The 25,149-nt window shown below is 42.2% G+C and overlaps 2 protein-coding genes across 2 annotated transcripts in view; one reads left to right on the forward strand and one right to left on the reverse strand.

Moving 5' to 3' along the window:
• Positions 1-7,906, forward strand: part of ace (angiotensin I converting enzyme (peptidyl-dipeptidase A) 1) — a 135,852-nt gene extending 127,946 nt beyond the window's left edge. Inside the window, exons 24-25 of the mRNA XM_059638649.1 lie at positions 526-707; positions 5,591-7,906. Of these exons, the coding sequence (XP_059494632.1) occupies positions 526-707; positions 5,591-5,838 (430 nt within the window). The 3' untranslated portion in view covers positions 5,839-7,906. The remainder of the gene's footprint in view (positions 1-525; positions 708-5,590) is intronic.
• A 2,258-nt stretch (positions 7,907-10,164) lies between these two features.
• LOC125466463 (solute carrier family 15 member 2-like) overlaps positions 10,165-25,149 on the reverse strand; it is a 154,219-nt gene continuing 139,234 nt past the window's right edge. The window contains exons 21-23 of the mRNA XM_048560992.2: positions 24,175-24,282; positions 15,539-15,747; positions 10,165-11,881 (exon numbers count right to left, since the gene is read on the reverse strand). Of these exons, the coding sequence (XP_048416949.2) occupies positions 11,830-11,881; positions 15,539-15,747; positions 24,175-24,282 (369 nt within the window). The 3' untranslated portion in view covers positions 10,165-11,829. The remainder of the gene's footprint in view (positions 11,882-15,538; positions 15,748-24,174; positions 24,283-25,149) is intronic.

The raw sequence follows: 25,149 nt of genomic DNA on the forward strand, positions 1-25,149 counted from the left end.
ATAATTGGCCTTCTTGCTCAGTTACCATATTACATTGTGTAGGAGGTGGGGAATCACATTGCTCAAGGCACAAATTATTCATGCAACAGCTATCCTTACCTCTCAAAACATTCCTTTTTCCCCAAAATATACTTTTTTATTACAGTTGTAAAATATATGTTACAAGATATTTCAATTTGAATATTATAAATTCAATGTGTCCCTGTGCAGCATGTTCCACTGGGTATGTTTGTAATAGACTTAATCTTCCCAAATGATATCCCATGTCAGATCTATCCTAAATGACACCATTTACTGTTAAGTTGCTTTTGTAATGCTGGAGAATCCACCTCTATCTCTCTCTCTCCCTCCTCCTTCTTTACTCCTACCTTCTCCAACAAAGTTCTGGTCATCTGCCATAATATCCCTTCCACGTGGCTTAGTGTTTAAAATTGCTTTATCATGCTCCTTTTGAGCAGCTTGGAATATGATAATATATGGAAGACACAATGCAAACAGAAGTTGTTGTTGTCATTTGCACCTCAGGAATGCCATGAAACTGGGGAGCAGCAAACCATGGCCTGAAGCCATGAAGATGATTACAGGGAACACCACGATGACAGCTGCTTCTCTGCTGAAATACTTCCAGCCGCTAACAGAATGGCTCATTGCAGAAAATAAGAAACAAGGTGAAACCCTGGGGTGGCCTGAATATGACTGGACACCAGGTCAGTACCACATGACTCTACAGATGCAATTCACCTCCAGCTAAAAATGGCCATCCTTTAGTATCTAAGCTAGTTCATATGGGGTCACTATTGGGTGGCACATCTTCACACACAAGGTGGTGGAAATCTGAAACTTGTTCCCCAACAGATTTCGGGGATGTTTTTGTCAGGTTTAAACCATTAAAGAGCCAAACCAGGCAAATGGAATTAAGACATAGAAGGTACTGCGTGTATGGAATGCGCTGCCTGAGGAAGTGATGGAGGCTGGAAGCATTTAAGGACATCTGGATGAGTACATGGCTGGGAAGGGTGTAAAGGGATATGGGCCAAATGCTGGCAAATGGGACTCGATTAACTTAGGATGTCTGGTCGCATGGACAGGTTGGACTGGAGGGTAAGTTTCCGTGCTGTATGACTCTGTGACTCTATATAGAGTAGCCATCATTGAATTGCAAAAATGGTTTGAGGGGCTGAAAGGCCTCCTTCTCCTTCTATGCCCCTATAGCATAGTGTTGATAGCAGTGAATTATCACCAATAACTGATACTAAGTCTGATATCACTTATTGTTTTGATTATTATTAGATTAACGCTGTTTATATACAGAATAATGATCCAAAGAAAGGTTAAGATGTTTCGACTGAGCAGCAGTGATTACAGTAATAATGTTGCCATGGTTTTATTGCTGCACACATCTGTCAATTTCTAGACTTTTGGCCTTCAATTGCATAGAAATCTTAACAAATTGTTTCTTGCACTATGTTGTGGATCTTGTCTTACAATAGAATGGATGAGAGACAACAGAAACTAAATAAGTAAAAATTTTCAGAATAATTCTTAATTTATAGACCTTTGAGAGATAAGTTGGGCGGGGAATGTAATGAGATTTGTTTCCTGTTATATTAGTGTTACAGTCCCAAAACAAGCGAGTTTGGGAATTGACTGGACCAAGGAGCCTGAAACTTCCCAACACCCATTTGATCAACCCAACAAAACCTAAAATCCAACAAGACAAGTTTCGGAGGCCTGGGTTCAAGATCCATCTGCTCCAGAAGTGTGTAATAATGTTGCTGAACAGATTGATTAAAAATACCTGTCCTTTCCAGATTCGTTACCATAGAGTCATACAACACAGAAGCAGATCCTTCTGTCCAACACGTCCATGCTGACCAAATTTCCCACAATAAACTAGTCCCTCATCTGTATTTGGTTCATTTTCCTCTAAACCTTTTCTATTCATGCACTTGTCCAAATGTCTTTTAAATGTTGTTAACCTTCCTGCATCTACCATTTCCTCTGGTAGCTCATGCACACAAAAGCACCATTTGTGTGGAAAAGTTACCCCTTGGTTTCTTTTAAATCTTCACCTCTCATCTCAAATATACAGGCTCTGGTTTTGAACTCTCCACCTTGGGGCAAAAAAACCTTTGTTATTCACCTTATCCATGCCCCTCATTATTGTGCAACCTCTAGAAGGTCAACCTCTCAACCTCCTATGCTTTAGTGAAAAAGGTCCTAGCCTATCCAGCCTCTCCTTATAACTCAAGCTGCCTAAATAAAGACTAACAAAGGAAAATAGCTAGATTCATGTTACAAGTGGAATCAATTTATAATTTTGTTAAAAAAATGGCTCTTTTCTTTGGCCCCAGATGCTTTCAATACAAAGGAGACCCACTATGTCAATGTAAAAATACTAGTTCATGCTCATTGTAGAATCTCTACAGTGTGGAAACAGGGCACTCAGCCCAACAAGTCCACACTGATCCTCCAAAGATCATCCCAACCAGACCAATGCCCCTTACATCTTCTCTGTAACTCCCATGGCAAACCCACTTAATCTGCACATCTCTGAACACTATGGGCAATTTAGCATGGCCAAACCAAATAATCTGCATATCTTTGGGCAGTGGAACAGAACTAGAGCACCCAGCGGGAAACTTCACATTGACCCCGGGTCTGTGCTGCTGTGAGGCATCGGTGCTAACCACTGAGCCGCCATGCTGCCTCATTTAATGACAGGATGGTGTGTTGGGCACCTGTGGAATTAATAGAGTCAGCAAAAATACATTACTGGGATCACCATTGACCTCCCCCCAGTGTTAACCAATTAATGGGTCACTAGGAGATCCAATACTGTGAGAAGTTCTGATGCCCTTACCCTGGATTGTTGAGTACGTGAATGGCTATTAAAAACAGTTGAATAAATGGGTTATAGACAGGGGGAAAGGAAGGCATTTAGGCTTAATATTTGTGATGAGACATACAAATGAAATGCTCATCCTTAGCACGCAATAGCTAAATTGAGATTTAGATGGATGCAGCAGGAGGTAGAAGTGTTTTGAGAAATTACGTTGTTTTATTTGAAGTTACAGCGCAGAAACAGACCTTCATCGCAACTGCTCTGTGCTAATGTTTATGTTTCATATGATCCTCCTATGTACCACTCAACGGCAGCTCACCCCAGGCAAGACAACCTTCAATTTGTTTCTACTTCATGTTCTAACCAGCTTCTCTATGAAATGCACCTCTGTTATTTACCTCAGTCACCACATGGGGCAGCAAGTTCTACATTTTAGGCATTTTTAATCAACCTGTTCAGTGATATAATCTCACCTTTCTCCTGTATCCAGTTAGCTGGAACAATAGACAAACATGTTTATCAATGCAAGAGGACTCAGGCCCTTGAGAGAGCCAGAGTATCAAGCCCTGGGAGAACTGGAGCCCAGTTAAACTGGCCTTAGCAATTTCAGGGGAAAAATCTGGGTTTGCCACTAGTGTGAAGTGAAACAGGGAAAGGTCAAGATGTTTGCAGATTCACTGGGAGGTTCTACTATTCTGACCAGATTTACTCTCAAAGTGTCAACTGGAATCTAGATCTACTGAAAGCCATAAGCAAGCTTCAAATCTTTACTGTGGAAAGAAAATGGGTCCCAGAAATGAAAGAAAGACGTGAATTTATTTTCATGACCATTAACTATCTCAAAGTAATCAAAGCCTATATTTAAAGTGCAGTCACTGTCGTGATGTAGGAAACACAGAGTCAATTCGCGCCCGGCAAACTCCCACAAAAAAGAATGCAATAACAACTAGATAACTAGTTTTTCTGATGTTGACTCAGGGATAAAAATTGGCCAGCACACTAGGAATAACTTCCCTGTAACTCTAAAACATCTTGGGCCAGCAACCTGGAACCTTTCCAGATCTTTCTAAGCCTCAACATCATTGACAGCTACAGAGCAACAAAAGAGATATGTTTCCCATAAACATTTGGGAGTCATTGGAAATAGCAGTCAAGTACAAAAATTAATGTAAAAGCTTAATGAATCTGGATCTTTATGTCAAGGAGGCTGGAATACAAAGGGGAAAAAATGGTGCTTCAGTACAAAGCTTCAGTAACATCCTACCTGGAATACTCTTCAAAACTGGCACCAAACCTCAGGAAGGAAGGCTTCATGAGGAATTCCTCTTCTTCTGCTCCCCCTCGCCTGAGTCCTGCTTACCCACAGGCTAAGCCACCACCATTTATCTCTCTCTAATGAGAGGACTACACTATGGTCTGGTAGGCAACTTTACCTTCCAGTATGAGGAAGACTCTACAGAAAATGGGTGGTTCTGGACTTAATGTTAGGTAATGAATCCAAGCAAATGGTTGAAATATCAATATTTAAGATGATAGAAGAATGATAAAGAAAACCTACTTCCTCTAATAAATTCTCTAAAACAGGGACCATAGCGTCAGAATTACAATGAGACTGAAAGTATGCTCTTTTTTCACACAGAATCTAGAAATCATACCAGGGATTGATCGAGAGTATCCAGATTGGGATAGTGTTATAAAGCAGAGGTTGATCCTCACTCTGAGAGCTAAAACCAAAGCACCCAAAGAGAAGCACCTCACCCCGTAATCCGAAAAAGGAATGTGAAATGCAGTGTAACTTGCTTTTCAGTAAATTCTAATGGTTAAATAAAATAAATCCCTGACACTCACTTTAAAATCAACAAGTAACGATGTATTTATCTAACTCTAACAATGAACAAATTAACTAAAATATTAACAAAATGACTAAATCCCTTCTAACTGCTAACTATTCCCAAATAAAGCAACATTCTATTGGCATGCTGTTCCAATAAATATAAGTCCCACTTATATAAAAAAAATTAGTCTTTCAAAATTGTAGCCCAGGTTATGTGTCTTCTGGAATATTCTGTGCCTTCTCTGTCGATTTTTCTGTTAGGAAAATTAACTAGTTGTGTCGTTGGTACCATTGTTATTTAAATTGTGTTTTCTCTAAGACAAAGGAGGCTGTTAGAGTCAGTGATTCTTGAGAGCTGAGGGTCATTAGCTCTGGTGAATGGCTGCTAGCTCTGAGGTCTTTGCCCAACTGCCCACTTCTTATTATACTCTTGATGACATAACAATATTTCTTACAATAGGATTGGTGTATTTGCCTTGTGTTTTGTCTTCATTTCCACGAATAGAGTCATGGGACTTCCATCGGATTGGTTCATGCTTATGGGACATGTGGTTTGCTGTTGATTTCCGCAGGACAGATGGCAAAGAAACCCTCCTGCTTTAATCGCCTGACATCAGGCTTGTCGGAAAGATTTATGGGCTGATAATCAAACTGCTTGGCCTGTCTATAAACACGGCAACCCTGGGCCAACAAATCCTGGTGTGGGTCTCAAACCTGACCCAGAGGGAGGGATAACACCATTGCACCAAAATAGCTTTGGTTAGAGACCAAGATAGGATCAATGGAACTATAAAGATCAATCACGTTCCGATAGAAAAATGGTCCAAATGACCTCCTTCTGTTCAAATGTTTACTCATGTTATTCTTACACTGGTTGAAATAGGAATTAACTTTCACATATTTCTTTCCAGCTCATTCCTCCGTGGTACCTCCAGCTCCAACGACTCCAGTTTCCACTGTTGAGGGAAATCCAATGCCTGTTCCAAAAAGCAAAGTGGATTTTCTGGGGTTAAGTTTAGATCCGCAGCAGGCTAAGGCAGGCCAGTGGATCCTGCTTGTACTGGCCCTGATCCTGGCTATCACAGTCAGTGCCCTTGCAGCAAAAATAATTTTAAGAAAGAAACAGCACAAATCCACATCTGAACTTGAACTAAAATGAAAACAAATCTCATCAGGTCAGAGCTCTTTCACTATGCAAAAACAAACCAATAATTCAACATTCAATTTGTATTTGTATATCTGCAGTAAGAATGTTTAATTAATCTCTTGGGTTGGATAGTCTTCATACTTCGAACACTTCAGCAACAACTAGACATTTGATGCAGGGATGTGAAATAATATATTACAGGTTCTCTTGTGTAATTTGCTGTAACTTTTGAATGTGAAAATAATGTAAATTCAATCAGTATCAGGATTGCAGGATCCCAGTGCAAGATGTGATTGGACTTGGAGGATTTCCATGATTTGTTGACATTCTTATTGTACCTCAATAGATCACTTCAGTTGTTGAGTTAAGACAGTTAACTACTGTTCCATAGTATCATTGTTTTCTGGATGTTGTTGCAATCTTGAGCCTGGCTGCTCTAAAAACTGCAACCATATCTAACTGCAGTAAAAATGTGACCATATCTCACTGCAGTGGAATGCGACCATATCTGAATGCAATGGAAATGTGACCATATCTGACTTGCAGTAAAAATATAACCATATCTAACCGCAGCAAAAAATAACCATTTCTGACTGCAGTAAAAATATGACCGTATCTGACTGCAGTGGAATGCGACCATATCTCACTGCAGTGAAATGCGACCATATCTGACTGCAATAAAATTGTGATTGTATCTAACTGCAGCGAAAATGCAATCATATCTAACTGCAGCGGAAATGCGATCATATCTCACTGCAGTAAAATGCGACCATATCTGACTGCAGTGAAATGCGACCATATCTGACTGCAATAAAATTGTGATTGTATCTAACTGCAGCGGAAATGCGATCATATCTAACTGCAGCGGAGATGCTGCACCATCTCACTACACCAAGTTAATACATAAGGAATTACAGAGCTGATATATTAGAATGAGGGGTATGTTACCCAGGTCAAGGTTTTATCTTCCGCACTTCTTCCACACTACCAGAATTTTCTTGAGGCCCCTCCTAACCCTTTAGGCATTGGTCGTGACTTTGTAACCCGATATGTTTGTTGCACCAAGCAGCACACTCAACCATGAGTCACCTGAAGCAGCTGATGTCTGAAGGGTTCCCATAATCTATCAGTCCTGACATGACATTGACCAAAAACTGAGTTGTAAAGTTTTGAATGGAACATCAGGATCTTTCAAACAATCAAAGGGAAAAATCACTAATTGCAGGATCCCAGTGCAAGATTTGATTGGACTTGGGGGATTTCCATGATTTGTTGACATTCTCATTGTACCTCAATAGATCACTTCAGTTGTTGATTATTTTAAAACGGGTAACACAGGCAGCATAGCATCCAGCCTTGGTAAAGCCTCACAAATTTGTAAAATCCTTCCCCCCACAAACCCCCACCACCCTTTAGTTAAAGGGTTGGTAAGAATCATTTACTTGATCCCATGATGCCTCGTGAATTTCTCCAATGACAATTTAAGCAGCACAGGAAATGACGGGTCCAGGTTCGATCTGCAATGGGCAAACTAGGTCACTTCAGCTAGAGTGGCACTTGGAGTTCCGTAATCAATTGTACATCTGGGCTAGGGGGCTGAGGTTTAGTCAGTGATTACCTTCCAGTGGAAATGAGCTCCTGCCAAAGTGGAGTGGACAGAAGGTAAATCTCAACAGTGAAACACCATGTAGTCAAATTGCAAATCATCTCCTGCTGTCAAGGATTGGACAAGGTATCCTGGAGAGAAACCACTGCTCACTGAGAAACAAACCCTAGCCAGGGGTCAACACCTTTAGAGAAGAAGGGAGAGAATTGGTGAAAAAATTCTCTCGAGAATATGCAACATCATGAAAACGAAATCTAGAGGCAACCTCTAAATATAATGCTGCTGTGTTCTAGAAAGTTCTAGCTCATAACATCACATTGTTTTTCTTATGTAGATATATACATTCATTGCATGATTTTTGTGTGGTGATTCACATAGGAAGTGTTCAGAACAAGTAAACCAAGAGTAAGTGACTGAGGAAATTGGTGTACTAAACAGCACACATAATATATTTGAGCTGTTTTAAACAAACAAGTGTGTTCTGTGTACTTTGTTCATTATAGTTCCACTATCACTAAAAGTGGGATTTCTTATCTACACACATACATTTTTGACGTTAATAATGCACCTAGAATCCAAGCAGGTGTGACAAAGTCGGAACAAATTGCAGCACCGAGGTGCACTAGCCTGACTGTCTATTCTGTTCTTACAACCCACTTGTAATATGTGCTTTGGGTAACAGCATGAAAATGATTGACATTCACCGATAAGCAACAACTGACATCTGTATAGTGTCTTTAACACAGGAAAACAAGACATTCCACAGGTATTTACAAGGTAAATCCACCGAGTCAAAGACGTCTGAGGACAGTTAAACAAAGATTTAGTCCAAAGTGGTTGATGGTAAGAGTGCAATGAAGGAAAAGTGGGCGTGGTTCCGGAAGACTGCAGCTCAGAAAGCTGACAGGATACCCAAAAATGCAGCAGTGCAGAAGGTCAGAATTGGAGGACAGCGAATGGTTACAGAGACAAAGAGGGATGAAGCCACAGAAGAATTCAAACAGAAGGATGCAAATTTCATAATTAAATTGATACTGTACCTGGAGTCAATACTGTTTCTAAGTGGAAGCATTGACCTGCTGGTAATGTTATTGGAATAGTATTCCAGAACCCTGGTCTAATGTCTGGAGCGTGGGCTTGAATCCCACCATGGCAGATGGAGTCATTTTTAGTACAACAAATATTTGCAGCTGTAACACTGTTGATTGTTGTAAAAACCCAAAGTGTTTCACTAATGTCCTTTAGGGAATAACATCTTCCATCCTCACCTATTCTGGCCTACATGGGATTCCAGAACCATGTCAATGATGCCACCCGAAGGTTGCAGGAACAGCAACTCATATTCCGCTTGGGAATCCTGCAGCCTAATGGTATCAATGTGGACTTCACAAGCTTCAAAATCTCCCTCCCCCCACTGTATCCCAAAACCAGCCCAGCTCGTCCCTTCCCCCCAATGCATCCCAAAACCAGCCCAGCTCGTCCCCTCCACCCACTGCATCCCAAAACCAGTCCAGCTCGTCCCCGCCTCCCTAACCTGTTCTTCCTCTCACCTATCCCCTCCTCCTACCTCAAGCCGCACCTCCATTTCCTGCCTACTAACCTCATCCCGCCACCCCCTTGACCTGTCCAACTTCCCTGGATTGACCTTTCCACTCCCTACCTCCCCACCTATACTCTCCTCTCCACCTATCTTCTTTTCTCTCTATCTTCGGTCCGCCTCCCCCTCTCTCCCTATTTATTCCAGTTCCCTCTCCCCATCCCCCTCTCTGATGAAGGGTCTCGACCCAAAACGTCAGCTTTTGTGCTCCTGAGATGCTGCTTGGCCTGCTGTGTTCATCCAGTTCCACACCTTGTTATCTTGGATTTTCCAGCATCTGCAGTTCCATCATCTCTGATCTCAATGTGGTTGGCTCTGAACTGCCCAGTGGGCAATTTGGAATGGGCAATAAATGCTGGCCTAGCCAGCGATACACATGAGTGAACAAAAAAAAGTATAATAGAGATGGGTCAACAAAATTTGGTGCATGTTAAGGTAGAGCTAGCAGGATTTGGGAATGTAGAATGGAAGATAGGGGGATAACCGGAACAGCATTGAAATAAGCAAACCTAGAGGTGAGTAAACCATGGAGGTTGATCAATTATTTTTACTAATTTAGGGGATGTGACTACTGGCTGCACCTTTAGTCTACCCATCCCTAGTTGCCTTTGAGAAGGTGGTGCTGAGCTGCTTTCTTGAGCTAATGTAATCCGTTTGCTGTCGTTGACCCACAATACCATTAGAGATGGAGCTCCAAGACACTGGTGACTTCAGACAGTGCATCTTGTAGGTAGTACACACTGTTGCCACTGAGCATCAGTGGTGGATAGAATGATGTTTTTGGATATTGTGCCAATCAAGTGGGTTGCTTTGTCGTAATGGCGTCAAACTTCCTGAGAGCTGCCTTTAGCAGGTGGTCCTTGCATTCAACTCCATTCCTTAGAGTTTGTAGGCAGCTCATGCAGATTGAAAAATTGGGTAGAGAAAGATAGAAACCGTTAAACGGTGGGGTGTTGGGGGGGGCAAGAAAATAAGTTTCAGTATCTTTAGATTTTCTTGGTAACAGGAAGTCATCTGCATTTCGATAGCATTCTTCACATTATCAGGGCATTTTACAGACAATAAGAGTATTTTGGAAAACAATTCCTGGTGTAATGTCAGGAAGTGCAGCAACCAGAAAAAAGCAAGAGATAAATTAATTGCTCAACATATTTTATTGACAATGATTGAAAAATACATATTGACCAGATTCAGGAGAAATTCTCCTGTTAAAATTGAACAGTCGCAAACACAGCTTTCAGAATTGCTGGAGGAGAATGTTTGTGCTGATAGTTATCACAAAGATAACAACAAGTTGTCACTAAAAAACAGAAAACACAGCTTTACCCTGAGCTTCAGGATTTGAATACAATTAGAATTGAGGTAATTCTGTGTCATTTTAGTTTGCCTATGTTAAGGCTCTGATCACAGCCATTAGATAATTTATTTTCCGTGCTATCAGACTTGTTACACCTTGCACAGGCAGCTCTGCATTTCTGAAATTACAGGAATTGCAACAGTTCAAAGGTACATGATTAGCTGTCAACTGCTTTGGGACACTGTCCAAGTTCCTTTCAAGTATAGTCCATCTCAGTGCGCTGTAATGTTTCAGACAGTCTAACCTGCAGATTGAAGCTGAAAGGGGCACTAAATTATCTAACAAATCTTTCCCCAACACCCCAAGAGAAAGCTATATAGGATTTTTTTCGAACCCCTCATTTTCTAAAGGAAGATAGCAAACCCAACTATACTTCAGTGTAATGAACAGGGCCGAATAAAGCAGGGTGTTACTGGGAGCTGCTGTAAATTGGTCAGGAGTTGGAGGAACTAATGTGGAATTCCTAGTCAATAAACTGACAGGTTATGGCATTTCTAAATGCTCCACCTGCACTCACAGAGATTGAAGAGCAAACGGAAATTCTTTCAATTAGAATTTACAACTGATTTTTTAGCATCTACTTGGATTTAGAGTGTCGACTCTTGTTCAGAAACATTGTTTTGCCCCACAGGCCACTTGAGCTGTTAAGTATTTCCAGTATTTTCCAATTCCAGTTTCATTTTGTACATTCCTCAAATTCAATTAGCTGGAATTCAGTGAGAGATGTGAAGGGGGTTAAGTGATGTGTAATTACATCAAATTTTACAGGGCAGAAACAGGCCATTCAGGCCAACTGAGCTATGCTGATATTCATGAGCGTCTTTCCACCGAATGTGATCTCATCCTTTAGCCATGAGCTTCTTATTCCCTTATGTATGTATATCTAGCTTCCCCTTCAATGCAGCAATATTATTCTTCAACTGCTCCATAGGGCCTATAGATCCATTTGTATTGGTAAGTAAGTTTCTCGTGAATTCCCCACTGGATTTATTACTGCCTGTCTTATATTTATGGATCTAATTTTGAACTCCCCCACAAGCAGAAACATATTTTCGAAGGTTGCTCAATCAAATTCTATCATAATTCTAAAGATGTGCATCTAATCATTCTTCAGTCTTTTCTGTTCCAGACAGTCCCAGCCCACCCAATCTTAATTGGTTCAGCTCTTTCTTCCAGTTATATGAATCTGATCCAGCTTGGTAACTGAGTGGAAGAACACATTCTCTACAGAAATGATTCACTCTGGTCCATGACATCCTCCCCTCCCACAACCAACATTCATAACAAAGTCAACAGTGGTTGCCAGAAGCTGAGGTATTTGGGCATTGACTGCTTTTCAGCGAAGGGTCTAGGCCCAAAACGTCAGCCTTCCTGCTCCTCTGATGCTGCCTGGCCTGCTGTGTTCATCCAGCTCTGCACCTTGTTTTCTCTGGAATCAATATGCTATTGATAATGTAACATCTCCTGGAGAGGTGTGCAGCAGGTTATTAATCTTCTGAGAATAATCAGATCAGTGCTGATAAACTAACCACATTCCATTTAATTTTATTACTGCACATTGTTCTTTTCGATGGACTGGCCAGCGGCAACATCATTCACACATTCATTCAGAGATGACTGTCAGACCGAAAGAAGCAAACAATGATAGAGGTCTCATACACAACTACATGACTCATAAATAATTAGGGGGACACGCACAGATACACAAAAACATACACACATAAGTAGAAAGGTACTCATACACAGACATACCTACTCACATAGATAAACAACCAGACACTTTCAATTATTCATGCTCGTACACACTAACAAAAAATATATTCTCACATGCACCAATGACTAATCTCACACAGAGTACTTTCAATACACAACGGTGAACCAGGTTTAATCCTCTAGGCCTACAGTTGCTGTGATGTGTGTTTGCTCAAATGTTCAATAATCCTGTACCTTTAATGTCTTCTGGAGCAGCTCTTCCAGTCGTGTGAATGGCACATTGTCAAAGACTGCCCTACCATCAGCCATATATAAAGCCAAAAGTATCAGGATTTGTTTCAGTTTCCAATGGCCATTTCTTGACTGACAGAACAGGAATAAATACCAGTGAAAACAAGGTGCAGAGCTGGATGAACACAGCAGGCCAAGCAGCATCAGAGGAGCAGGAAAGCTGATGTTTCAGGCCTAAACCCTTCTTCAGAAATGGGGCGGGGAGGAAGGGGGTTCTGAAGTAAATAGGGAGCGAGGGGGAGGTGGATCGAAGATGGATAGAAGTGAAGATGGGGGAGAGGAGACAGACAGGTCAAAGAGGCGGGGATGGAGCCAGTAAAGGTGAGTGTAGTTGGGGAGTTAGGGAGGAGATAGGTCCGTCCAGGGAGGACGGACAGGTCAAGGGGACAGGATGAGACTCGCAGGTAGGAGATGGGGATGGGGCTTGAGATGGGAGGAGGGGATATTTGGGAGGAAGAACCGGTTAGGGAGGCGAGGAGCAGTTGGTCTGGTTTTGGGATGCGGTGGGTGAAGGGGAAATTTTGAAGCTTGTAAAGTCCATATTGATGCCAGTGGGCTGCGGGGTTCCCAAGCGGAATATGAGTTGCTGTTCCTGCAACCTTCGGGTGGCATCGTTGTGGCACTGCAGGAGGTCCAGGATGACATGTCATCTGTGGAATGGGAGGTGCAGTTGTTTTTTGCGAAGCGAGCGGAGGTGTTCTGCAAAGCGGTCCCCAAGCCTCCGTTTGGTTTCCCTGATGTAGACGAGGCCACAACGGGAACAGCAGATACAGTATAGCTCAAAAGCAGATGTGCAGGTGAACATCTGTTTGATGTGGAAGGTTTTCTTGGGGCCCGGAATGGGCGTGAGATGTGGGGGCAGGTGTAGCATTTCCTGCAGTGGCAGGGAAAAGTGCCGGGTGTGGTGGGGCTGGAGGGGAGTATTGAGTGGGCAAGGGACTCCCGGAGAGAGTGGTCCCTCTAGAAAGCAGATAAGGGTGGGGAGGGAGAAACGTCGTTGGTGGTGGGGTCAGATTGCAGACGGTGGAAGTGTCGGAGGATGATGCGTTGGATCCGGAGGTTGGTGGGATGGTACATGAGGATGAGGGGATTCTGTTTTGGTTGTTATTGCGGGGAGCGGGTGTGAGGGATGAGCTGTGGGAAATGCGGGAGACACAGTCCAGGGCTAAAATACCAGTCTGTTTACCCACACATTGGCCAATGTCAGTTTGCCTGACCAAAGAGTTGTTGTTTGGCTTATATCAGGTGTTCCTGACCAACCAGAGGCACCCTTAACACCAGACACTTCACCAGTTTCAAAATCTCCCCTTCCCCCACTGCATCCCTCAACCAGCCCAGTTCGTCCCCTCCCCCCACTGCACCACACAACCAGCCCAGCTCTTCCCCCCCACCCACTGCATCCCAAAACCAGTCCAACCTGTCTCTGCCTCCCTAACCGGTTCTTCCTCTCACCCATCCCTTCCTCCCACCCCAAGCCGCACCTCCCGCTACCTACTAACCTCATCCCACCTCCTTGACCTGTCCGTCTTCCCTGGACTGACCTATCCCCTCCCTACCTCCCCACCTACACTCTCTCCACCTATCTTCTTTACTCTCCATCTTCGATCCGCCTTCCCCTCTCTCCCTATTTATTCCAGAACCCTCACCCCATCCCCCTCTCTGATGAAGGGTCTAGGCCCGAAACGTCAGCTTTTGTGCTCCCGAGATGCTGCTGGGCCTGCTGTGTTCATCCAGCCTCACATTTTATTATCTTGGAATCTCCAGCATCTGCAGTTCCCATTATCACTTGAGAATGTCAAGTGGGTTTCACTTTTTTCGGGTCTGTACACCACCAAGAATGCACTGTCTCGGCCTTATTGACATGTGTGGGGCACAACAGCATTAATTGCTTCTATAAGGCTAGAGGTACTTGGGTACTATTACATGTGACCTTTCTGGTGAAGGTCATAGTAACTTCCAAAGGACTGTAACTCATTCTGAGGAGCTTAGAATCATTCTGTACAAAAGTGCAAGATGGTACTAAGTAGTGACTCGGCTTGTTTGGGTCCCAGTGAGACAATCTATGATTGATAATGAACTGAAGATCCTATTTGAGTACCAACAGTGAGCACCTGTAGGACAGCTTGTCAGACTGGACTATTGATGGACTTGCTCATTCAAACATAAGTAGACATAAAGGCATTCTGACATGTATTCCAGCAAAGGCAGGGTAATCATCACTGGATGAAACCTAACAGACCACATGGATTTCAGGGCACACAGGAATGAAATAGCAAACCTGATTGAGTTCATCTACCATCACTTGCATGATGCAATCGGACCAGAGTTACTGCTTAATTGGACACTAACTCTTTTAAAAAAAACTTCAACAGGGTGCAAGGAAAAACTCTTTTGTGGAGAGTTTTGGAAACCATACTTCTAGAGACACATAGGTGGACAAACTTGAATAGCAATCTGGAAGCACCTCGAGGTTTGAGGTCATTACAATGGGAACGGGATGGGGATCCTCCTTTCCTCCAGTACTAACTAGCTCTGAGGTGATGGCCACCTGCTCAAAATATTTCAGGTGTCTTTGCTATGAGCACCATGTCTCCGACAGTAGGAAGGGGCAAATATGGTGTGAAAGGAACTGAGCTCAAGACTGAGGAGGTCTTTGTGAAACCAAACGGCAGCTTGTACTGGCGGCGACCTTCCTCCTTCCTTTCCCAGCATTTCAGCGTCTTCAAAAGGAAGTGAGACAATTTTGAATACCCAGCAACTTCCAACCTTACTGCACACATTTACTTTATTGTTTATTTCAAACTAAGGCCAATGCAGGCAAACTTTCGGGGTTCTACAGGAATGGAAAAAGTGCTCCACTCCACAGCAGCTCACACTTTCATTTGGAGTCTTATTAGGGCTTGCTAAAGGTGTGTTGGGATAGAATTGGCTCCTATTTTCCTTATCATTACAACTCAGGCCCCTCATTAAAATCAAACTTCTTTGCTGGCTGAGGCCAAGAAATTCTTCATAATAAGTGTTTGAAATTGATTAACTTAATGGCAATAGGAATGAGAAATAAGTACCGTACAGGCAGACACACACACGCACGCACACAATTGCTGTTGGCAGTCTCTGAAGATGGCCCGCTTGTCTCCTGAGCAGCTACCTGTTGGCTTGGGTTTTGTGCTCTTCAGCTGTGTAAGATGGAGGTGCCTTTAACTCTGAGCTGAGGCCATCAGATTCAGTGTCTTTGTCAGGCTCATGAAGGCAATCTCCTTTGGTATCGATCGGGTGAGATTTATAAAACCTTGCCGTGATGATGAAGATCAGTGAGATCAGTGCCATGAGTAAAGCAAACACAAAAAATTCCACTGCCTGAGAAAAGTAAAATAACACGCATTAGTGAATTTTAAGAACAGGATACGAGGCAAATAGACTCCCTCTGAACCGCTCTCACTGATTCTATCCACAAAAACAGAAGTTGCCAAAAAAACTCCACAGGTCTGGCATCTGGCAGCATCTGTGAAGAAAAATATCAGAGTTAACGTTTCCGGTCTGGTGACCTTTCCTCAGAACATTCTTCACAGACCTAATGCGCTTTTCAAGTGACTTCTGTTTTTGTTCCTGATTTACAGCATTCACAGTTCTTTCAATTTTTACTCACTGATTCTATGATTGGGCAATAAAATTCACCTTGTGAGCTTTATAGCAAACTTAAAATAGTAATAAAAGAAAGCTAAAAGCTGGAACCAACTCAAAGTTGGATATTAAGATGTGCTTAAGATGTACTTACCACAATATTGAACGCACATATGCATATAGTCCCCAATTTACAACTAATATCTAGGATTAACCTATCAATAATTCCACTGATACCAGTCATCAATGCCAATTGACTGTCAGCACATTACACCAATATAGGGTGGTAGGCTGGGAACTTTAAAGCCAGGTCTCAGGAGAGGGAGCTTGAAGTCTGTCGGCCTAGAGATGAGGAATATGGGAGACAGGATGCTTGGGGGGAAGAAACAAGGGGGGATGGGGGCGTGCGGTGTCAAGTTAATAGAGATTTGGAAAGTTAAAGAAATGGAAATGGTAGAAATAGCTAAAGAAAATAATGTACAGTTAGGACACAGGAAATATTAACTATAGTGTTACCACAGTGTGGAGCTGGAGGAACACAGCAGGACAGGCAGCATCAGAGGGGCAGGAAAGCTGACATTTCATGTTGGGACCCTTCATCAGAAATGCCCATTTCTGAAGAAGGTTCCCAACACGCAGTGTCAACCTTCCTGTTCCTCTCATTCTGCCTGGCCTGCTGTGTTCTCCAGCTCCACACTGTGTATTCCCTGACTCCAGCATCGGCAGTTCTTATTATCTCTGAGTGAGTATTAACCAAGTGTGACAGGAAGGGGCACGGCAAACAAACATAACAGTGTAGCAGCAAATAAAGCCAGAGTTGACAGAAAATGTAAAAAAGACAGGGCTAAAAGCACTATAAGAAGATGGATGGATTTTCTTTCCTTTCAGTATATCTCCAGGTACAATTTTCCCACTTTGGGCAATAGTGAGGTCAGGGTGGTGGAAGGATTTCTAAATGGATGGCCAGCCTAATGAACCACTTCATGGTCATTTCCTCTGTGACTTACAAGCCTTGGCATATAGCTTGAAGCAGGATCTTTAAGATCAGAGTTAAGAATGGTAGTACTGTGTCACAAAATCTCCTGATGGATGAATTGATAGCATGAATGAAAAAAATGATCCATAATATGAGAAGATGTGGTTGCAGGGTGGCCAAGGCTGGGACCTGAATAGTAAAAAAAGTATTTGCCATCATAGAAGGGCAGGAGGTTAGGGAAATGAGATTGGGTAGCTCTGTTAATATAGAATATGTTTGGCATAATAGTGAAAAATAATCTTTGCTCAGAAGATCAAAATATAGAATCAGCCTGGGTGGAAATAAGAAACAGCAAAGGGAAGAATTCACAGCCTGCAATAAAACTATCCAATTGGGGATAGCATATATCAAGAAATAATGGGGGCTGCAGGATAATCAAAGGTGACTGTGATGTTGACAGTAATTGGAAAAATCAATTTGGCAAAGGTAACTGAAGGATAAGCTTGCTGGATATATTCAGGACATCTTCTGAAGAGAATGCTTTCTGGAATCTACCAGAAACAAGGCTGTTTTGAACCTGGTAATGTAGAATGAGACTGGACTAAGTAAATGATTCATGATAAAGGATTTTTCTGGGAAGAATGATTACATGATTATAGTGATTGGAACCAGGTGGAACTATGAGGTACTTGATTGGGGTTGTTAACCTGGCCCAATCAGGCATGCCTTAGCTGACCAATAAAATCTGGTGATTAGAATCCCCTTGGTGTTAGGTTGGGGGTGTGTAATTGGCTGAGCTGATTTTTGAGCTGGCCAGTTACAGCCAATGTTAGTGTTGATTTAGTGAAGCGAATGGATGATTTGGTAACAAAACCTGGCCTTTTTGCCCCTGGGTTAGTAGACTGAGCTTTTGTGGCTGTACTGTGTCTTTGAGTGCATAGTGCTTTAATGGGTGTACTGGTGCTTTGTGGGTGGGCTATGCCTTGGTGTGTATTGGGACCATGCTTTTGTGCATGTACTATGTTCCTCTGTATACCTCACGTTCTTGTGTATGCCCAATCCCCACCAAGTAGGAGACTGATAGCTCTGGGGATTGTGTTTGCCTGAGATGTTTTCTAGAATGTTCTCTAATGTGAATTTGTTTTTGAGGCACTAACTGATGCCAGATGGGTTTTTTTGGTCTGAGACTCTGTGCTATTATTGGAATTGAATGGTTTCCATACAGTATTTTTATGTCAATGTTTCTGCTTTTTGAATTGCCTGATGTAAAGTGACCATGTGTCATGTTTGGGACAGTTATGTGGACTGTAACCTAACATTTGGTGTAGGATGGCCTTTGTTAACATCTGACTTGTTTTTTGATATGACCTTGTGCTGTATCTGTAACATTCTATTTTGAATAGAGTATAACCAGGAGATTAGCACTTCCTCAGTTGAGCTGGCTGGGCAGTGAGTAGTGCTGTGCACTAGTAAATAAAGGGTGACTTGTTGATAGGACATGCCTCTGCCTCTTCAGTTATTTCAATGAAATTTCACACTTTGGCTGAGTGAAAAAATGTGGGTTTACAACTAGCATCCTAAACTTAACATTGCATTTACCTTTAAGATTGAGGAGTGTTTGGTACAGTGAGCTGGTTAAATATTAATAGGGAAGAAAATAAAGTAGCAGATAGTTGATTGTTGCATCCTTTCTCTGTGTAAAGGTTTCTGAACTAAGGAATCCAAGCTTCACAAACGGGGGGGGGGGGGGGGTGGAATTCAAATGCTGCAAAGATTAGTGGTAGGGCAGAAGATTGGGAAAATTTTAGAAATTGGCAAATAATGATTTTAAAATAGAGGGTAAGCTGGCAAGAAACAAGTGAATTTTAAAAAGCAGCAAAAGATTTGGAAGTAGAGTAAGCACTTCAATAGGAAGAATAAAGAAGGGATGTACCACTTAAAAGCAAAATCTAAAAGTATTGAAGCAAAGGAATTTACAGGTAGTTACACAAATCAGTAGTACAACAGTTTCTGAAATCAACTGTCAGGATAATCTTTGCTCAGTGTGTGGAACCTGCCACTACAGGCTGGGAATCATCACCATTAGTAAATTTTAATGTAGGATTTTTAATGTAGGACCTTAGCTAGATCACATTTGCAAACAAGACTTGAGTGATACCAGAGCAAAGACAACTGTCTAAATCTATACTGACCACACAATTCAATAAGATTGTCAAATGTAGTTTTTTCTTTTTCAAAATTCAGTGCAACTTGATTTGTACTACAAATTGACCATCTCAATTTTTTTTTTGAGGAAACTACCACTGAATTGGAAGTGTTTGGAATGACTGAACAGGTTGCAGCACTTACCTCTGGAAAAAGAAGGCTGTAGGAGAAACACCTAAGATTGTTGGCCTAACCTGACTGAAATTTTTTAAGGGTTAACAGTTGCCTGATGAGGATAAAATAATCAATGCCTTCTATGCTGTTTTAGAACAGTTTGCTGAGTGTCTTGTATTGCAGGCCAGTCAAAAGCTAAACTGAAAGCCCATGATACACAAGGGGAAACAAACAAGTTGGATCTAAAACTTCTTCCTTGGTTAGAAGCCAAAGACTGATGGTTGATAGTCTTTTGCTTCCAAAATTGCCAGTTTCCAGCTGAGCTGTAAAGGATCCAGTACTAGTTCTAATGTTTTTCATGGTACATGTGAGGTTTTCTTTAGTAGACATTTGCAAACACAAGAAAAATTTCTTGTGGTTAAGACACAAGCTGTAAACTGCAAGATGCTAACAATGGACTAGTCAGCTGAACCAAAAATTCTCAAATGCTGCAAATTTCTGCAATTTAACGATTTTAATGAAAGGCCATATTCTATGAATAGAGCAGATAGGATAAAGTTAAGTGTAGAGCTGGATGAACACAGCAGGCCAAGCAGCATCTTAAGAGAACAAAAGCTGACATGTTGGGTTTCGACCCATCCAAAGGGTTTTTCTGATGAAGGGGTTAGGCCTGAAACATCAGCTTTTGTGCTCTTAAGAAGCTGCTTGGCCTGCTGTGTTCATCTAGCTCCACACTTTTTTTGCAGATGCTGGAGAATGAGAACAGTTCCTATTATCTCTGACAGGGTAAACATGGCTCCACTAGTGGAGAAATCCAAAAGCAAGGTACAAAACTATTCAGTCTTAGATCAACTGCATAGCCATCCTGACTCCCCTCTGTACACTATCTCTGTAACCTGCATTTCCCCATGGGTAATCCACCTAACTTAAATATCACTGGCCACTGAGGCCAATTTAGCATAGCCAATCCACCTAGTCAGCACATCTTTGACAAAGGAAACCTATGCAGAAACAGGGAGAATATGCAAACTCAGTCATTTGACACTCAAATGCAACATCTCCAAGAAAGAGGAGTACATGTATAATCACAGCTAAATCTTCCATGGCCTGCTGACTAGATCTGTTAGTGACCACTTTGTTCAGGCCCACAGGTAGGCTATCCAACTTCCCTACCCTACCAGCCCCCTCCTTCACCCACCACTGGCCATAGTTGACAAGTCTGGAGCTGAAGGGCAACCAAACATCTAAAAGCAGCTACTTCAAAAAGAAAAGTCAACAGGGGTTGATGGCCAAGTAGCATTATCACTAAAGTATTAACCCAGGGACCTGGGTTTGAGGCTTCTCATGGCAAATAGTAGAATTTGAATTCAATAGATATCTGGAATTAAGAATCTGATGACCATAAAAGCATTGTTCATTGCCCAGGGTGGGGGGAATCTTCTGATTCAGTAAATATTTTGGGAAGGATACTGCCATTCTTACCTAGTCTAGTCGACTTGTAACTCCAGACCAACAGCAATATGGTTGAAATTTAAATGTGTTAATAAAGGGTGGGTAATAAACATTGGTCTACCTAGCACCACCCACGTTCTGTGAATGAATAACAAGAAGCTTCCTCCCCCCGCCGCCAGAGTGCGAGACTCAATTACAAGGTGCCATGAGCTCAAAGTGAGAGGATGAAGGCTTATGGGCAATATGCATGGAATGTTCTTTACACAGAGGGTGGTGGGTGCCTGGAATGCATTGCCAGTGGAGGTGGTAGATGCAGACATGATAGTGTCTTTTAAGATGTATCTGGGCAGGGAGCAAAGGGATACAGACCCTTAGAAAATAGATGACAGGTTTAGACACAGGATCTTGATTGGCACAGGCTTGGACGGCCAAAGGGCCTGTTCCTGTGCTGTAACTTTTTTTTGGTTCTTTGTTTTTATTCAAAGAACAAACTCATGAAAAACAGTTTCATCCAAGCCACAAAATATTACAAGTGGCACCCTATGAAGTGACTTTAATTCTACCTGTACGGGACTGCTGTGTGTAAAACTCTCTCCATCCCAGATCCTCACTTGAAAAGGGAAGGATTTTTTTTAGAAAGGCCTGCACTGGGGTTGAAGAATCACTTTGACTGACAGTGATTAGGGGTTAATCCAAGAGGGAGTCTTAACAAGATTGGGCATTTGCCTTACCTAACAAGAGGAGGTTGACTGCTTGATAGCCAATGCAACTTGTAGCAATTGCTAAGTAGGCATAATTACTGAAACTACCAGGAAACAATCACACACCTGACCCCATCAGCAGCTGGAGCTGGGCTCCTGGTTCTCCACCCAGAAGTGTGTAACTCCATTCGTCTTACGCAGTCTCTAACATTAACACTTTCAGAACCATTACCTGATACAAAATGAAGCATTCACAAAGTGACAGCAACTATGAGATAGGATAGAAGTCATCATCTTTTGAATAAATTGAACATTGCCTGCTGATGAGGTTCTGATTGCACTGATCTCTGGGACTGACTATTGGGGAGCTGAATTCCCATTATAATAACTATTTATACTTTAGACCATAGAACAGTACAGACCCTTCGACCCACAACGTTGTGCCAAACTTTTACCCTAATACTAAGGTCTATCTAACCTCCACCCATACTTTTTATATTATCATCCATATGCCGATCTAATAGCTGCTTAAACGCCCTTAATGAGGCCCACTCCACTACCCTCTCCAGGAATGCATTCCACACCCCTACCACTCTGAGTAAAGAACCTACCTCTGACTTTTCTCCCTTATATTTACCTCCATCCTAGGGAAAAGTCTCTGGCTGTCCACTCTATCTATAACTGCTCATTTTGTGCACCTCTATCAAATCACCTCTCATCCTTCGTTCTAAACAGAAGTCCGAGCTCTCTCAACCTTTCCTTGTAAGACCCTCCATTCCAGGCAACATCCTGGTAAATCTCCTCTGTACCTTTTCCAATGTTCCCACATCTTTCCTGTAATGAGGCAACCAGCACTGGACACAATATTCCAGATGTTGCCGAACCAGGCTTTTTTGTAACTGGAGCGTAACTTCACTGCTCTTGAGCTCAATCCTTCTATTAATGAAAGCTAACACACCATACGCCTTTTTAACAACTCTATCTACCTGCGTGGCAGCTCTCAGGGAACTGTGGACATGAACCCCAGGGTCCCTCTGCGCCTCCACACTGCCAAGAATCTTTCCATTAACCCTGTATTCGGGTTTCAAATTTGTCCTTCCAAAATGAATCACCTCATATTTTTCAGGGTTAAACTCCATCTGCCACTTCTCATCCCAGCTCTGCATTCTATCAATGTCGCTTTGTAACCTAGAACAGACCTCTGCACTGTCCACAACATGACCCACCTTTGTATTGTCTGCGAACTTGCTAATCCACCCTTCCACTCCTTCATCCAAATCCTTTACAAAAATCACAAATAGAGGACCTAGAACAGATCCTTGTGGTACACCACTTGTATAACATCATTAATTTAGGAAAAAAAATTCCAATGCTCTTGGCAGGTATGCTATTACTGTTTTAACAGTGAACCACTTGACAAGTGACTGAGTGAAAGAAGTAGATTTTAAGAAGTACTCTGAACGCTTGCCTAGCCTCTTGGCAAGGTTTTGGCACAGTGTAATGTCACTGGGTTAATAATCTAGAAAACTCAAGCTAATGTTCTAAGAACACAGGTTTGAATCCCACCCTGGCAGATGGTAACATTTGAATTCAATAAAAAAGCAAATTGAAAAGTAACAATGAAAAATATGGTTGATTGTTATAAAAACCGACCTGGTTCACTGATATCTTGTGCACAGGGAAGTCAGTATTTTGTATGTATAGACACAAAGCTTTAAACAATATGGTTAACTCCCTACTGCTCTCTGAGTAGTAAGGCATGGATAGTAAATTCTGGCTTAGGCAGCAATACTCACATCCATGTACAAATGAAAATAAAGTATAGAAGGTCAGAAAGAGAGGCAGTAAGTCAAGAAAGATCAATAGAATGTGGAGTCCAGGCAGGTTAAGGCAGATGCACAAAAGACCATGATTGGTGGAGAATGAGTATTTCTGAATTTTGTAGTTCTTGGAAAGGTTGCAGAGATAGGGAGGGCAAAGCTATCAAGGAGTTTGAGCAAAAGGATGAGAGTTTTAAATTTGAGGCATTGTTAGGCTGGGGCCTAATGCAGATCAGACTACATTGGAATAATGGGTTAATGGGATTTGGTATGAGTTAAGATGCAAGCAATAATTTTGGATCACCTCAGATCCATATTGTGAGATGGGAGACCAGCCAGGGTTGCTGAAATGTTTGAGTCTAGAGGTAACAAAAGTATGGACAAGTAGAGCTGAGCCAAGGCAATTCAGATTTAACACATTTTTACAACTAAAACTCATCAACCAATTTGGCATCATTAATCTCATGCCTTTTACACCAAGCAGCCTCACCTACCACTAATCAGAAATTGAAACAAACACTAATACTAGCCTGAATTGAGAGTGTAAGTATTCTGATGGCAAATCTAAAATGACTCTAAACTTCACACAATTTTTCTTCACCTCACTTTGGACGAATCAGCAGGCTGATTACAAACATCTGTGTCCAGCAAGCAGAGGTGGAGTGGGACTTCAACCTCAAACCTGCTGGTCCAGAGGACAGGGTGCTACCATTTGAGCCACAGAAATCCTCATTTTGCAATGGTTTATGGGCAGAAATTCCAGAGGCCCGGATATGGGATGTCTGCATTCTCTGGTCGCTTGAGCTTTTGGACCAATTGCCTGTTGTATTAAATGGCCTGCCTCTGGCTGCTTTGAGATCCTCTCCCCTTCTTCTGGTGAACCTGGATCACATACCTGGTCTTTTATTATTGCAATCTCCGCAATCAACACGACTATGAGATTTCCTAAGCCAATTGTAAGAAGCCAAACAGCCATCACAACAGACCTCATCAAGGAAGGAGCCTGCAAATTAAATAGAGAAATAATCTGTTACCAGTGAGGAATGATCCCTTCCTAAAAAGCACTAAGAGGAAGAAAGGAATCCAAGAATAGGCTGATACAGTGAAATGGAGCAGGCAGCAAGGAAGGATCATGTAGAGAATAAACTTTGGCGTGGATGGGTTGGGTTGAATGGACTGTTATGGGGATGTAAATTTTACATCATTCTGTGTACATCCCACATTAAAGTAAACCATTGGTTATAGATGTTTGGGAAGATGTGAGGAGTATGGGGCACCAGTGACAATATGACCATTTCTCAAATCCTGTCTATAAAGACCAAATCTTTTAGTGTTCAATTTCAGTTTTATTCAGACAACAATCAGTCGAGTTCTCAGTCACACAGTGTCACAGCTCTGCAGGACCAACTGTGAGCAGGTGTGGTTGCAGTGGAGTGTTGCCACCAGTCACAGAATGCCTACAGCGTGAAAGCAGGCCTTTTGGCCCATTGAGTCCACAATAACATTCCAAAAAGCATCCCACACCACTGTAACCCCGAATTCCCAATGGCTAATGCATAAAGCCTGCACATCACTGAAAACCGAGGAGCAATTTAGCACAGCCAATCCATCTGACCTGGATATCTTTGGACTGGAGGACAAAACCCACGCAGACACAGGGAGAACTTGCAAACTCCACGCAGTCACCTGAGGCTGGAATTGAAACTGCGTCCCTGGCGCTGTGAGGCAACAGTGCTAACCACTGAGCTACCCTACTACCTGCCTCCTTTCTACTCTCTCAAAAACAATGTCAAATCAGTTTAAACAGCCCCAAGTGGAACATGGTACCAGAAACAAATTTTGAACAAAGTTAAAATAAAGGAAGATACTC

The sequence above is a fragment of the Stegostoma tigrinum genome, chromosome 31 (genome assembly GCF_030684315.1).
Source record: "Stegostoma tigrinum isolate sSteTig4 chromosome 31, sSteTig4.hap1, whole genome shotgun sequence".
In the NCBI taxonomy this organism is placed as follows: Eukaryota; Metazoa; Chordata; class Chondrichthyes; order Orectolobiformes; family Stegostomatidae; genus Stegostoma; species Stegostoma tigrinum.